We start from the raw sequence: 12,386 nt of genomic DNA, 5'->3' as shown, positions 1-12,386 counted from the left end.
CGCGCAAACGAGTTGGAAGGTTTGACATGGGTAGACGGTTCGCCGGGATGCGCTACCCCGCGTCATCGAGAACGCTTCCCGTCTCGCTTAAGAACGTAATCCAGCATCGCCTGCCAGCTAGGTTAAAAGCTACGCAAAATGGCAACATGCCTCGCTGCCGGCATCGGGGTATGGACGACGCGGTTGTATTCCAGCTGAATTATAACCCTGTACAACTACCACTACCAGAACTGCGTGAAATCCGGGTGCACGAGATCACGCGAGCGCAGCAGCGCAACGTTGCTCGCCATCGTCGTGAACTGGTGTCAGCTGCTCTTTGTCTCCCACTCACTCCGTTGCCGACAAAGACACCCGCGCGGCGCGCAACCTCGGTGTCGACCATCGGGCGCACCTCCTGGTCCTTCCAAGCATTGTGCAGCCGCGGCGCAACGTATACCTGCTCCCATCCATCGCTGAGCAGCCATCTCGTCAACTCGTCCGCCCACCCCTCGTCATCCGTCACGAGGTATATTACGCGCAGGATGGGGTGGTTCTTCCGCATCCGGCGCGCACGGGAGATGATCGCCGTCGTCCCCGGAGAGCATTTGGCGGCGTACAGGCCAAAGCGGGCGGGTGGGGGCATCTCCGCGGGCGGCGGCACGTTCTCGTTGCCGGGATGGCGCGGGAGCTTGTTGAATCCCACGAACGGCCTGGCATCAGCTTGCTCATGACTTTGAGGGCTCACGCAGAGCGAGGTCCGAAGGAGGCGCACGTCGCCTCCCAGTCAGAAGAGTGAGGTACTTGGAGTGCGAGGATGTGCTTCCATGCGGGCATGCGAGGTGCGCCACCCTTCTTGGGGCCCACTGCAAGTTCCAAGTCATACGGCTCGGCGGTAGGGGCAATGACAGGGAGCGCGCGGTTGAGAGCGTCAAGTACGGGACGGCCGAAGGAGAAGTACTGGAGGACGGGGGAGTGGACGAGCTCGTGGATCATGTCCATGGCCTCGGGGCTGTCGAAGAACGAGGCAGGGAAGACGTCGCCGCGCAGATGAATGCACCCGTCCGCCGCGGCCAGCACCTCCGCGAGCTGAACGAGTCGTGCCTGCCCGCTCGCCGCCAGGTCGAGGTCGCCGGTGGGGTACTCGCGCCCACGGACGGTGTATACGCGCTCGCGGCGGCAGACGCTGTTGTAATGCGACGCGCTCACTGCCCGCGGCAGGCCGGTAAGCTTCTCAAAGCCGCTCACAGCTGTGCTTGCGACCGCGCCGAGCGGGATGCGTGCACTCCGCCATGGCCAAGACCAGGACTCGAGTGTGCCTGCGTTACGGATGGGCGAGAATGCGTACGAGCGGTTCGAGGACACGGCGACATGGTGCTGGAGTATGGCGTGCTGAAACTGGCCGTGGAAATCTGGTGTCAGTGAAGAAGTTGGGGCAAGGAAGTTCAAGGTGCGGGCGAAGGCGCACGCACCAGATGAAGGAGCATCGAACCTGCCGTCAGCGCTGCTTCCTCTGCACCTCACCGGACATATCGCCCGTCACGGCCCTCTGGCGGGGCCAACCAACGATTGTGTTGCGGTAGCCGGCGCTCCTTGGTCCACTCAGCCGCATAGCTGGGCGGCAGGGGCGGACTTGGCCAAACGAAGTAGAAGACTCCTAGGAGGCAGAGCAGCATGAGCACCCGCCCGCGCATCTGTACCCCCGGCGAGCGGGGGCATGCGCGCGACTCTCCAAACAAGGGGAGGGTAATGCGCATTGCTGGAGGCAATGAGCGTCGAGGAGAAGGTGGTGTTGGAGAAGTCTGCAGCCGTTGGCAAGCCGTACGAAGCCGTGAAAGTCGAGCGCGACGCGTGCGGAAAGTGGCGTGGCGGCGGAATGTGGAGTGTCTTGATGGCCCCGCGGGGATGAGTGGTAACCACGAAGTTGCGGGCGAAGAAGTCGAAGAATGCACAGAACTGAGAGGAGAGAATCACGAAGAAAGACGAGTGAGCCGTTCAGAGAGCGAGCGAAGTGTGGATGAGGAGCAGCTGTCGCGTGCTTTTACCCAGGATCCCAGGAATTGAATGAATTCAACACGACCGGAATTCAGTGCCCTCCCCAACCGGGCCGGTCTCAGGTGCGTGATCGCGCTTTGTGAGGCTATTTATCATGCATTTATCAGCGTCTCTCACGGCAATCGCGTTCTCGCGTTCTCGCGTTCCCTCGTAATGCGCGACGCTTTGTCGAGCGGGCTTCAGCGGGCGTGATGCTCTAGCGGGTGCCATGTCCTTGTGTGTATGATTCCACATGCTTGGAGCCAAGAGTCGGTCCTTAACTGCCATGTCTCAGTTCCATGCGCTCTTCCAGTGCTCTCTTTGCAAGTAACACTCTGGACCAAATCCATCTCCCTTTTCGAGGGGATGCGGAACTAAAAGCACAGGTACAGCCTGATAACGATATGGGTCCATAGCCCATGGTCCATGGCCCAGAGCGCGCGGAACCCCAACCTGACGAGCGTATCCGCAGTGGCGCAACAATTACAGCTAAGCTGACATACACAGTCTATCTCTACGTTCCATCTACGCCCGCGCTCACTTCATGGGATACACAGATTGTTCGCCGCCGTCTATCCGTCACCATCTCATCTCACCTCCAGATCTCCAGAACCTCTGTCCATCAAGCCACGATGCCCCCTTTTCGCGGCGACGTCCCGGACCCTTGTCACCGTCATCTAGACGCTCGTTCTGACAGGACTCGGGTTGGCCGGTGCGTCCGTCCTCGTCCCCAACTCGCCAATATTGGCCTGTGCCTGCTGCGCCTGCCCCAAGTCGAACAGGGGCAGCTCGTACGCACTCTGCCGATATGTGCTGTTGCGTGTGTTCTCAGCAGGCGTGTCGATCTTGACATACTCGCCCTTGGGCTCGCGCCAACGCTTGATTTGGCCCGCGCAGCACTCGATGACCGCGAGCACCGGTACGACGAAGGAGCCTGCACACGCGCCGATCACGAACCAGTATCCCATGCCGAGGGTGGCGGAAGTAGCGCCGCCTAAGAGGACGTCACGCTTGAGTGCAGTGAAGAGAATCCCGTTGAGGATGACGCAGCCGGTGGCGAGGACGCATGTGATCATGCCCAAGAGGGTGGACCAGATCAGCGCGAAGGATGTCTTGCCGAGAAGCGAGGTCAGAGTTGCGAGACCCGCAATGCCTGCTGTCAGCGCGGAAGGGGAGGGGGGGGGCGAGACTCTGTGGTGGCCTGACGCAAACACCTGTATCATGGGGTTGCAGGCGGGGCCAGCTCACCAGCAGTAACCGCAATCGCAATGAGACCGTTGCTCGCCATGTTGAACCATTCGCGGACCGTGACGCCACTCCGCTCAGGGAAGGTGAGGAGCACCGCCTCCTGGACATTGTAACCCATCGAGCGGCCGCTGCAGAAGTCGCCCGCCTTGCCGCCTGTACGACACCACCCAAATGTCCCAAGTGTCACAGTGTACCCGTTCCCTTCGACAGTAAGATACGCCCAGTGGAGGATGGGAATGGAGACTGGTGTGAGCAGGTCTGAGTGGGGCGAGGGGAGCACGCGAGGTGTCAAAGAGAGCGCAGCGAGCGCACGAAGACAGGTGTGGCCGCAGAGTGTGATCTCGACGGGCCAGGAGTTCCGTCAGGCCGCTACAGGCAGCGGCGAGTCGCGAGATCGACGCTGGATGCCAGCACCACGTCAAACTCACGAGTCGCGAGAAGGAGGAGCACGAAGACGCCGCACAAGACGGCCGTGTGCACAATCGATGCGATTCCCGAGCGTTCCCAGCGTGCCATGATGGGAGACGGGTGCTGCTATTGAGGAGAATGAGGAGAAGTGCAGCAACAAGAGTGAGACTGAGGAAGCATGTTATAGCGGATTGGCAGGATGAGGTGCGAAGCAGAGGCTTGCAGACAGAGGGCGCACGCTACGAGCTGTGCGACACACGAGCACCGTGCGTCCATCCAAGAGCCCCTGCCCGATCCCCACCCTGCCCCTCAATGCCCCGCCACGCCGCCACCCATCACCCCGAAGCTCATCGCTCACCGCCGCAGAAGATGTATTTCACTCCCTCGTCGATGCGCAGCACCGCGTGCTCCTTGTGACTACTTTTGGCCATAGAGCTCGGTGCATGCAGCCGGAACCGCAAAGTGACCCACCTGCGTGGCTTCTGGCGACGCTATTCCTAGTCACAGTAGAATGCGTCGATGGCGAAGTGAGGCTGCGAGCTGTTGCTAGATGAGCCCATTGCGGATCCAAAAGCGGTGCCCCCCCCCCCCCCCCCCCCACCCACCCAGCACCCCAGCACCCCAGCGCATCCTAATCTGCGAACTGGCTTCGAGATGCACTTCCGAACAACACCCGGTCCTACGTGCCGAATTCGGCCCAACCTGTTGCGCCCATATCCCGACCCTCTCGCCGCCAACGCCTCCGACATCGTCAGTGTTGTATCACGGGCCACGCAGTTACGAGTCGCACCCTCGCGTTGTTCGCGATCGGCCAAAACGAGCTGAGGTGAGGCGAGGATTAGTAGCCATCGACACCGCATCGGTGCGCAAGTCATAGCATACAGGGCACATGGACCGCGTCTAGGAGCACACAAATACATATGAAGTTTGAAGTATACAGACCTCTTCTACTGTCAACAACCCTGTTACGACATGACACAGACGCGGCGGCGCTTAGTAGTCGTCGTCGTCGTCGTCATCGTCATCGTCGTCCGCAGGTGGCGCCGGCGACGCGTCGCTGTCGACCATTTCGTGACGACGTGCGGCACCGACGTTGAGCTTGATTTTCGTGCTGAGCGCCGGGCCCTTGTACATTGGCGTGCTGGTGCCGCTGGCCGCGGGCGTCGTCTCCTCTGTGCCACCTGCCGCTTCTGCGGATGGGAACTTGGGCAGCTCCTCCGCGAGGCGCCGGTCGTAGTAGCTCTCCATCGCATCTGCAGCGTTGTACACCCACGAGCCCTCAGTGTTGTACGTTCGTGCGTTAGCCCACAGGAGGCGCAGGTCCGTGGTGAGCTCGTTCAAGCCGTATGTGGGCTGCGAGAACTTGCGCTTGATCTGCGACATTGCGATAGGCTGCTGGATGATCGTGTAGTAGTCCGGGTAGATCTTGCGGTCGACTGGCGAAAGGAAGTAGACGTTCCAGTGCTCGCCCGTCCCGTCATCGACAAGACTATTGACCTCCTCGAACAGCTTCTTGACCATTTGCCGCTCTTCAGGAGTGCGCGCGTTGGCCGCGTTCACCTTGCGACGTTTCTGGGGCGTCTCATCACCCAGCCCTGGGGTCGCGCTCTTGCTCGGCCGCCCGCGCTTCTTCTTTATGGCGCCGGGCCCCTCAGCTGCCTCAGCCTTGAGGGTAGTAATGACCGACGACAGAGGCTTGCCCTCGGCCTCCGCCTGCGCAAGCACCTCGTTTTGGCGCTTGCGCTCCGCCTTGCGTTCCGCTCTCGCGCGCTTGCGCTCCGCAGCCGATTCGATGTCGTCATCGCTGTCCTCCAGCGCGTTGATGAACTGGTCGTCGGTAAGACCGTCCGTGTACCGTACATCGGCTTTGGCACGGCGTCCGCGGCCCTCCTCGTCCTTCAAGGCAATCTGCTCTGCCATCTCCTGGCCAATGTCGCGACGGTAGAACGGCGGCAGCTCCGACTCCTGCATGAGTGGGGGCGGCAGTGGGCCCTTGTTGCCCGCCTCCTTCCAGTCAGCCGCCTTGTTCTCCAAGCGCTCCCGATCCATGCGCTGGAAGATGGAGAGCTCCTCGTCACCGCGCGCGAGAAGCTCGTTCAACTCCTCATCGTCCAACTCATTTGTCTCCTCCTCATCCTCGTCGGCGGCCTGCTCGAATGCTTTGGCAATGTATGCCTCGTACTCGGCGTTGGTCGTGATGTCGTCGAATTTACCAGCCTGAATAACCTTGCCGTCGATCTCGAGCTTCGCCTGCGCTCGCTGCAGCACAAGCTCCTCGACAGTGCCACTCGAGATGAGACGCAACACGCGTACCTCCTTCTTCTGACCGATACGGTGGGCACGGTCCTGCGCCTGCAAGTCGGCGTGAGGGTTCCAGTCGGTATCGTAGATAATGACAGTGTCTGCGGACTGCAGGTTGAGACCCAGACCACCGGCACGGGTCGAGAGGATGAAGACCTGGTATGGCGAATCGGGGTCGTTGAACGTTGACAGCAACTGCTGGCGCTCATCGGCCTTGGTGGAACCGTCGAGACGGCAGTACTTCCACCCACGGTAGTCGAAGTAATCGGCGATAATCGACATGATCTCAGTCATCTGGAAGAAGATAAGGACCTTGTGACCGGTCGCGAAAAGCTTAGGCAGAATGCGGTCCAGCAGCTCGAACTTGCCGGCCGTGCGTACAATCTGTTCATCGACGTGATTGCCGACCGAGAAGTCCTCGTCGACCTCGCGGAACACGAAGGGATGGTTGCAGATTTTGCGGAGCTGCATGATGGCGTTCTGGAGGTTCGCCTGGCGACGGGGCTTTCCTGATGACAAGTCGGTCGGGAGTGTTTTGTATTTCTTGACGCTCTCGTACAGCTTCCACTGCAGAGCGGACATCTTCGTGTAGATGACCTTTTCAACCTTGTCGGGCAGCTCAGACTCGACGTCCTTCTTGAGACGACGCAGGAGGAAGGGACGCAGAACCTTGTGAAGACGCTTGACGACGAGGAGGGCCTCTTCTTCGTTCATCTCCATTTTCTCCTGACCGCCCGTGTTGGCGAACGGCGCGTTGAACCACTCGTCAAACGACTTGACCGAGTTGAAAATCTTAGGCAAAACGAAGTTGAGCAGCGCCCACAGCTCGGGCAGGTTGTTCTGCAACGGGGTACCCGTGAGAATAAGACGGTACCGTGTCGAGTAGTACTCGTTGAGCGTCTGGGAGAGCTTCGACTTGATATTCTTGAGACGGTGACCCTCATCGATGATCATGTGAACCCACTTGATCTTGGCGAGCAATGGACGCTCCTTTATAATGTACTCGTATGTCGTCAGGCAGACCTGGAAGTCGCCCGCGCGAATCCTAGGGTACAGTTCACGACGGACGGCAGGTGAGCCCTTAAGAATAAGAGTGCGCACGGCCGGAGCCCAGCGCTCAAACTCAAGCGTCCAGTTCGTAAGAGTAGACAAAGGCACAATGACGAGGAATGGCCCCGGCGAGTGCTTCTTCTCGATGAGGTAGGTAATAAGGGAAATGGTCTGGATGGTCTTTCCGAGACCCATCTCGTCGGCGAGAATACCGTTCAAGCGGTTGTTGTACAGCGAGATCATCCACTGAAGACCCTTAACCTGGTAGTCCTTGAGCGTGCCACCTGTAAGGAGCGAGGCCTGCCTCGTGACCTTCTCCTGAATACGATGGGCGACAGCGTAGTAGTCGACCTTGCCGGACTTGCGCTCCGCATCGTCTTCCTCGCCGTCCTGACGACGCGCGCCGAACATGGCCTCGGACGCTGGACCCTCCTCAACCTCGAAGGGGAGGGCCATGGGAACCTCGTCGCGGTGGACGGCGTCGTTTTGCTGGTCGACGACCGCAGCCGCGAGCGTCTCCAAGAACTGGTCAGTCTGCTGGAGCAGATGCCCGATACGAGAATCCTTGGCCTCGCCGAGCAGGGCGAGGTAGGCGTCCTCGTCGTCATTCTTAAGCGCCTTGAGACGCTCCTTGGCAAGACGCTCGACACGACGCTGCTCCTCCTTCTCGATCTCGCTGTGCATACGCAGGACAGCCTTACCAAGGCGCTTCATCTTGTCCGCGCCGGCTCCGCGGTGGCTGGTCGAGCCAGCGTTGATGACGTTCTGCCCGTGCTCGATGATAGAGTTAATGTACGCGAGGTGACGCTGCTTGCCACGCTGCTCGCGCTCCGTACGCTGGCGACGCTCCGCGGTTTCAGTCGCACGCGCGTCACGGAGGGTGTGCGTGCGGAATCGACGGAACTGGGAGCGGTCGGCGGGGATCTGCGTCGAGCCATGCATCGCTCGCACGAGGTCCTCACGGAGAAGCCGCTGCTTGCCAACGAGACGCAGGCTCAGGAGCTCAATGCGAGCTGCAACCCCAAGCTTGGCGTCGGGGAGCGAAGCCTCGTCTGTCACGCCGGGCACATCGGCCGCACCTGGCGTACCAAGCCCGGTAGTCGAGTTGAGCTCCTCAAGCTCCTTCATGCGCCACGCCATGCGCGTCTCGACAAAGCGGTTGCGCTCCTCCATAAGAATGTTTGGGTCGAGGCCACGCGGTGCGATTGACGGCACCAGCATCCGCTGCAGCTTGGTCTGCGGGTGTGTGATTTCCTCATCAAACTTGCGATTCGCGTACACTGAAGGGTGGATGTATGCGTTGTATGGGTAGATGATGGAAGACTGGTCAAACTCCATGGCGTATGGCGCCTCATTTGGGAGGCTGGCCTCGACAACCGCCTCGACGGTCTTGTCTGCGACCTTATTCTCAAGTGTGGCGGATGACGGAGTGGATGGCTGAGACCCCTGCGCGGCCTGCTGGAGATACGCGGGCACGGGCTGATTGCGCGAGAGAAGGTGATAGGACTGGGCCTGGGAGCGAACCTGCGCGATCTGCGCCGGCGTGAGCGCAACATGCTGACCCTGTTGTTGATGTGCTATCGTCAGACAAGCACAGAGTGGCATCAAAACTCACGTGTTGGGCTTGGGGCGGCAGGTGGGGCATCATTGCCGTCCTGGACCTTCTTCTTCTCACTCTCCATCTGCATTGCGCGTTGGTGCAAAGAAAGGATCATGAGTGAGCGCGCCATCTCGTTAGACGTCTCCCTCGTATGCCCGCCAGCCTGAAGCTCGGCGACGCGCTATGGTCAGTGGATGCATGGGAAACACACACTTTACGCAGGGTGTTGACGCGCTGGGGATCCATGTTGAGAATCAACTGGCGTTTGCTCTCGTCGTCGAGCATCACAGAGTATGGTGGCTGTCCAGGCATGCCCGGCCTGACAGGAAATGGAGAAGCACCAGCACCAGGCGTGGACACCTGTGCTGGGGAGGGAGCTTGCTGAGCCATGGCCGGCGACAGGGCGGCGTCGGTCATGGGGTGGGCGTTGTTGTTATTGTCGGTGGTATTGCCGGGTACAAGTCGCGCTCGCGTGCGGTCAGAGTTGTGCGGGGGATGTCAGTGGGAGGCGACGCGTTCGGGCGGCAGTCGGAATCGGCGGTCCACGCGCGGGGGTGGAGGGGTTGAGAGGGGGAGGGAAGGGGGGTTGACGGGTTGGATGAGGTGACTCTGTGGTGTGGCATTGTCCTCCGCGTCGACGGCGGGATCAATTCTGAGCCTAACAGCGGGATCAAATCGGCCCCACGGAGAATCCCCCCAAAACGACCTGTGGCACTTTTGGCACCCCGTCTTCCGCATGGATGCAATGCATAGGACTCTCGCATTGTATCGGATGTCTTGTGTTGACTCCTCTGCGAGCATTCTGGCGAGTTTGGAGGTGTTGGACGATTGAGGATGGTTGCCAGGAACTGCGTGGCAACCCTTGAGCTTGGCGGTCATGATCGCATTTCTCCGGGCCAGATGATGATACCGCCTGAATTCTTCATCACGTGGTGGACCGTGGTGGGTTCTGATGCTCATCCCCGCAAGGAAGTCTGGGCCTGCGCGCAACGACGATCGGGCGATCACCTCTGATGTAATCGGTAATGCTCAGCCAGATTTCCGCTCCAACGCTCATGCTCTCGTGTTACACACAATACATGTCTATGTATAGATATCTAAAATTCTACTGCACCCATACTGCTGCCCCCCCCCCCGCTTAGTGGCGGACAAGGACACGGCCAGTCTCACCCTCGATGAGAGGCTGGAACGTCTTGGGGTAGGCAGGGTTGCCGGGGGCCTGGATGTCGGTGGGGACGCCGAAGGCAAGGAGGGCGATGGGGACCTTCCATCCCGAAGGGACGCCGAGGTTCTTGTTGATGGCCTCGGCGTTGGCGGGGCCGTACTGGCCGTAGTGCTGGAGGTTGGCACCCATGCCGTGCGTGGCCAGCGCCGTCCAGGCAATGTACTGGGCCATGCCGTTCGAGTTCTGGACCCAGTCCTTGATGGTGTACTGGACGATGGGGAAGTTCTTGACAAAGGTGTCAATCGCGTCCTGGTCCTCGTAGAAGACAATGGTACCGTAGCCGGCGGAGTACGAGTTGGCGAACTTGTCCTCGTAGACAGCGACCTCCTCAGGCTTAAGGTTGGCCTTGTGCGCCTCCCAAATCGCCGACCAGAGCGCCTTGTTCTTCTCGCCCGTCACGAGCACAGCACGCGAGGTCTGCGAGTTGAACGACGATGGCGTGTACTTGATCGCGTCCGAAACGAGCTGCTCAAGCTGCTCGTTGGAGAGGGTCGACTTGTTTGTGATGTTGTAGTACGAGCGGCGGGCCTGTGGTTAGTCACTGATAAGATGTGAGATCGTGAGAGGTGCGGAAGCGGTTCGCTTCCCACTCGGCACTTGGCACTAACCTCGATGGCGTCGCGGAAGGACATGTTGGAGACGGTCATTGTTGTGAATAGGTTGGCGCGGAGGAGGTTGGGCTGTGAGAGTAGAGTGAGGACGAGTAGGTCGCTGATTTGAAGGGGTGTTGAGTGCTGAGGTGATGGCTTGAAGAGATCGACAAGCAGCCCTTATATGGCGTGGACGTGGATGCCATACCGCGCAGTCCACATCCATGATTAGCACATCCATCCTGCCAACCACATCACGCGTGCCTTCATGATCAGTACTGACTGACGCCTTGTGCTGCCACGACGACTGCCTAGAGAAATCTTGGTAAGACGCCGCCATCAACCCTGACTGGCGGCGTTCAACGATCCCACCCGATATGCATCCGAGTCTGGTGCTTAGGCTGTACGTCAGCGACCATGTTGAAACGCCGCCAATCATGGATCGGCTTACATGATTTTCCGTAGGACGTGTCTCAGGTACGGGCGCGCTTGGCCGAGGAAGTATGTCCAGGCTTTCCGACGGAAGACGGTTGCCTCCGCTTCACCGAGACATGCCCGGCGGGTTGACAAAACTCGCCAGCCTCGACCACCTTGGTGTCCTCGTCATCACCTTCAACACCTTGCTCTTCCTCGAAATCGACCTGCGAGGCGGGGGCTAGCCCGCAGTCGGTCAGCATTGTGTAGATGCTTGGTGCGTCAGCACGGTCCCATGATCGTGAGCCGATCCACCCCACTCCTTGTACACCTTCTTCCGCGATGTCCACTCCTTGCGCCAGTGTTCCCAGTCGGCGTCAATTTGAACCATATCTTTGGCCGACATGGGGGCAACAGCCGATTCCCCGCGGAAAGCTTTCAGTGAGTTGAGCGTGAGTTCATTCTGGATCAGATAACTGGGTGCACAGCATGCCTCACCTCAACGGTGACGTCGCCTATCTGCTTGCTAAGATCCTGCGTCTTGGGCAGAGCCTCGAGTGAGGCGAGGTCTAGGTGTCAGCGCGTAACGGCTTGCACTTACCTGACTGAAGTGACTTCAAGTTCTTGCGACGCTCGTCAAGTGTCGCTTTGACGTCCTTCAGTTGATCGTCCAGCCTCAGCAACTCATGAGGGTCGAGGACTGGGAGCTGAGACTGTGCACGTCAGCTCAGATATCTGCATAGCGATAGCGAGCTAGCGAGGCTGAGGGAACGGGATAGCGTGAGACGTCTCGCCAGTGGAAGACGATTCTCAGTTGCCTGGGTGGAGGAGGGTCACGCGTTGAGGTGACTCACCTGATTGAACACGAAGATGGTCTGCTTGCCGTAAGGCTTAAGAGTGAGGTGGCCCTTCTCTGCCAGTTAACTGACCTTGTACGATATGAGACTACTCACCAGCTAGAGCATTGAGAGCTTTCTGAGCCTCAGTCTTGGTTACACGGTTCTTAAGATTGGCAGACACATCCGCTGGCTGTGAGAACATAAGGGATGGCGGAAAGCACCTACTACTTGCGTACGGGCGGTTGACCTGAAGTCAAACTCGGTCACTGAGACAACCACACGACAGCTCACAGAACGCAGGTACTCGAGCACCATCTCGTAGGGTTAGCTGTGCATCTGATACCAGCTCACTTGCTCCGCTTGTGGTCAGCGAATCCCGTGCAGAGACGCGGTCGAGCTTACCTTCTTCGCCTTTGAGAGGTTTCTCCTTCGTGGCTGCTTTGGGCGGCATGGGTGTTTGTTAGTGGGGTCAATGAGTGAACAGATGCTATGCAACGTGTGCAAAACGAAGGACGAAGAGATGTGGATGAGAAGAGGGAGAATGAGAGATTGAAAGATTGAGAGATTGAGAAAGGCGATTGAAGAGATGCATGTAGATGGACGGGAGCAGGCGAGGCAGATGACGAAGCGAGGAAGGTGTAGCGCTGCAACCATCAGAGATGACACAGACAGAGGACACCATGCACCACCTGCTCCACCGT

General features: G+C 59.3%; 5 protein-coding genes across 5 annotated transcripts; all 5 read right to left on the bottom strand.

The window, feature by feature from the left end:
* Window positions 1-199: 199 nt before the first annotated feature.
* COLE_02839 (uncharacterized protein) lies at window positions 200-1,670 on the bottom strand (the record flags this gene model as incomplete). The annotated part of the gene is made up of 4 exons (XM_018424202.2): window positions 200-689; window positions 725-1,388; window positions 1,449-1,468; window positions 1,501-1,670. The coding sequence occupies 4 exons, from the start codon at window positions 1,668-1,670 to the stop codon at window positions 200-202; spliced, it is 1,344 nt and encodes a 447-aa protein (XP_018276205.1).
* A 1,017-nt stretch (window positions 1,671-2,687) lies between these two features.
* On the bottom strand, window positions 2,688-3,774 carry COLE_02838 (uncharacterized protein; the record flags this gene model as incomplete). Its single annotated transcript, XM_018424201.2, has 3 exons — window positions 2,688-3,163; window positions 3,259-3,501; window positions 3,687-3,774. 3 exons carry the CDS (start codon window positions 3,772-3,774, stop codon window positions 2,688-2,690), a joined length of 807 nt encoding a protein of 268 aa, XP_018276204.1.
* Window positions 3,775-4,659: 885 nt separating this feature from the next.
* COLE_02837 (uncharacterized protein) lies at window positions 4,660-9,034 on the bottom strand (the record flags this gene model as incomplete). The annotated part of the gene is made up of 3 exons (XM_018424200.2): window positions 4,660-8,594; window positions 8,633-8,798; window positions 8,831-9,034. 3 exons carry the CDS (start codon window positions 9,032-9,034, stop codon window positions 4,660-4,662), a joined length of 4,305 nt encoding a protein of 1,434 aa, XP_018276203.1.
* Window positions 9,035-9,755: 721 nt separating this feature from the next.
* On the bottom strand, window positions 9,756-10,489 carry COLE_02836 (uncharacterized protein; the record flags this gene model as incomplete). The annotated part of the gene is made up of 2 exons (XM_018420979.2): window positions 9,756-10,370; window positions 10,451-10,489. The coding sequence occupies 2 exons, from the start codon at window positions 10,487-10,489 to the stop codon at window positions 9,756-9,758; spliced, it is 654 nt and encodes a 217-aa protein (XP_018276202.1).
* A 416-nt stretch (window positions 10,490-10,905) lies between these two features.
* On the bottom strand, window positions 10,906-12,136 carry COLE_02835 (uncharacterized protein; the record flags this gene model as incomplete). Its single annotated transcript, XM_065626239.1, has 9 exons — window positions 10,906-11,119; window positions 11,167-11,309; window positions 11,345-11,415; window positions 11,448-11,559; window positions 11,701-11,759; window positions 11,800-11,871; window positions 11,911-11,932; window positions 11,977-12,008; window positions 12,088-12,136. The coding sequence occupies 9 exons, from the start codon at window positions 12,134-12,136 to the stop codon at window positions 10,906-10,908; spliced, it is 774 nt and encodes a 257-aa protein (XP_065482508.1).
* Between the last annotated feature and the right edge of the window lie 250 nt (window positions 12,137-12,386).

This window comes from Cutaneotrichosporon oleaginosum, assembly GCF_008065305.1.
Source record: "Cutaneotrichosporon oleaginosum strain ATCC 20508 chromosome Unknown ATCC20508_contig02, whole genome shotgun sequence".
Taxonomy (NCBI): domain Eukaryota; kingdom Fungi; phylum Basidiomycota; class Tremellomycetes; order Trichosporonales; family Trichosporonaceae; genus Cutaneotrichosporon; species Cutaneotrichosporon oleaginosum.
This window is presented reverse-complemented; position numbering and strand designations above follow the sequence as displayed.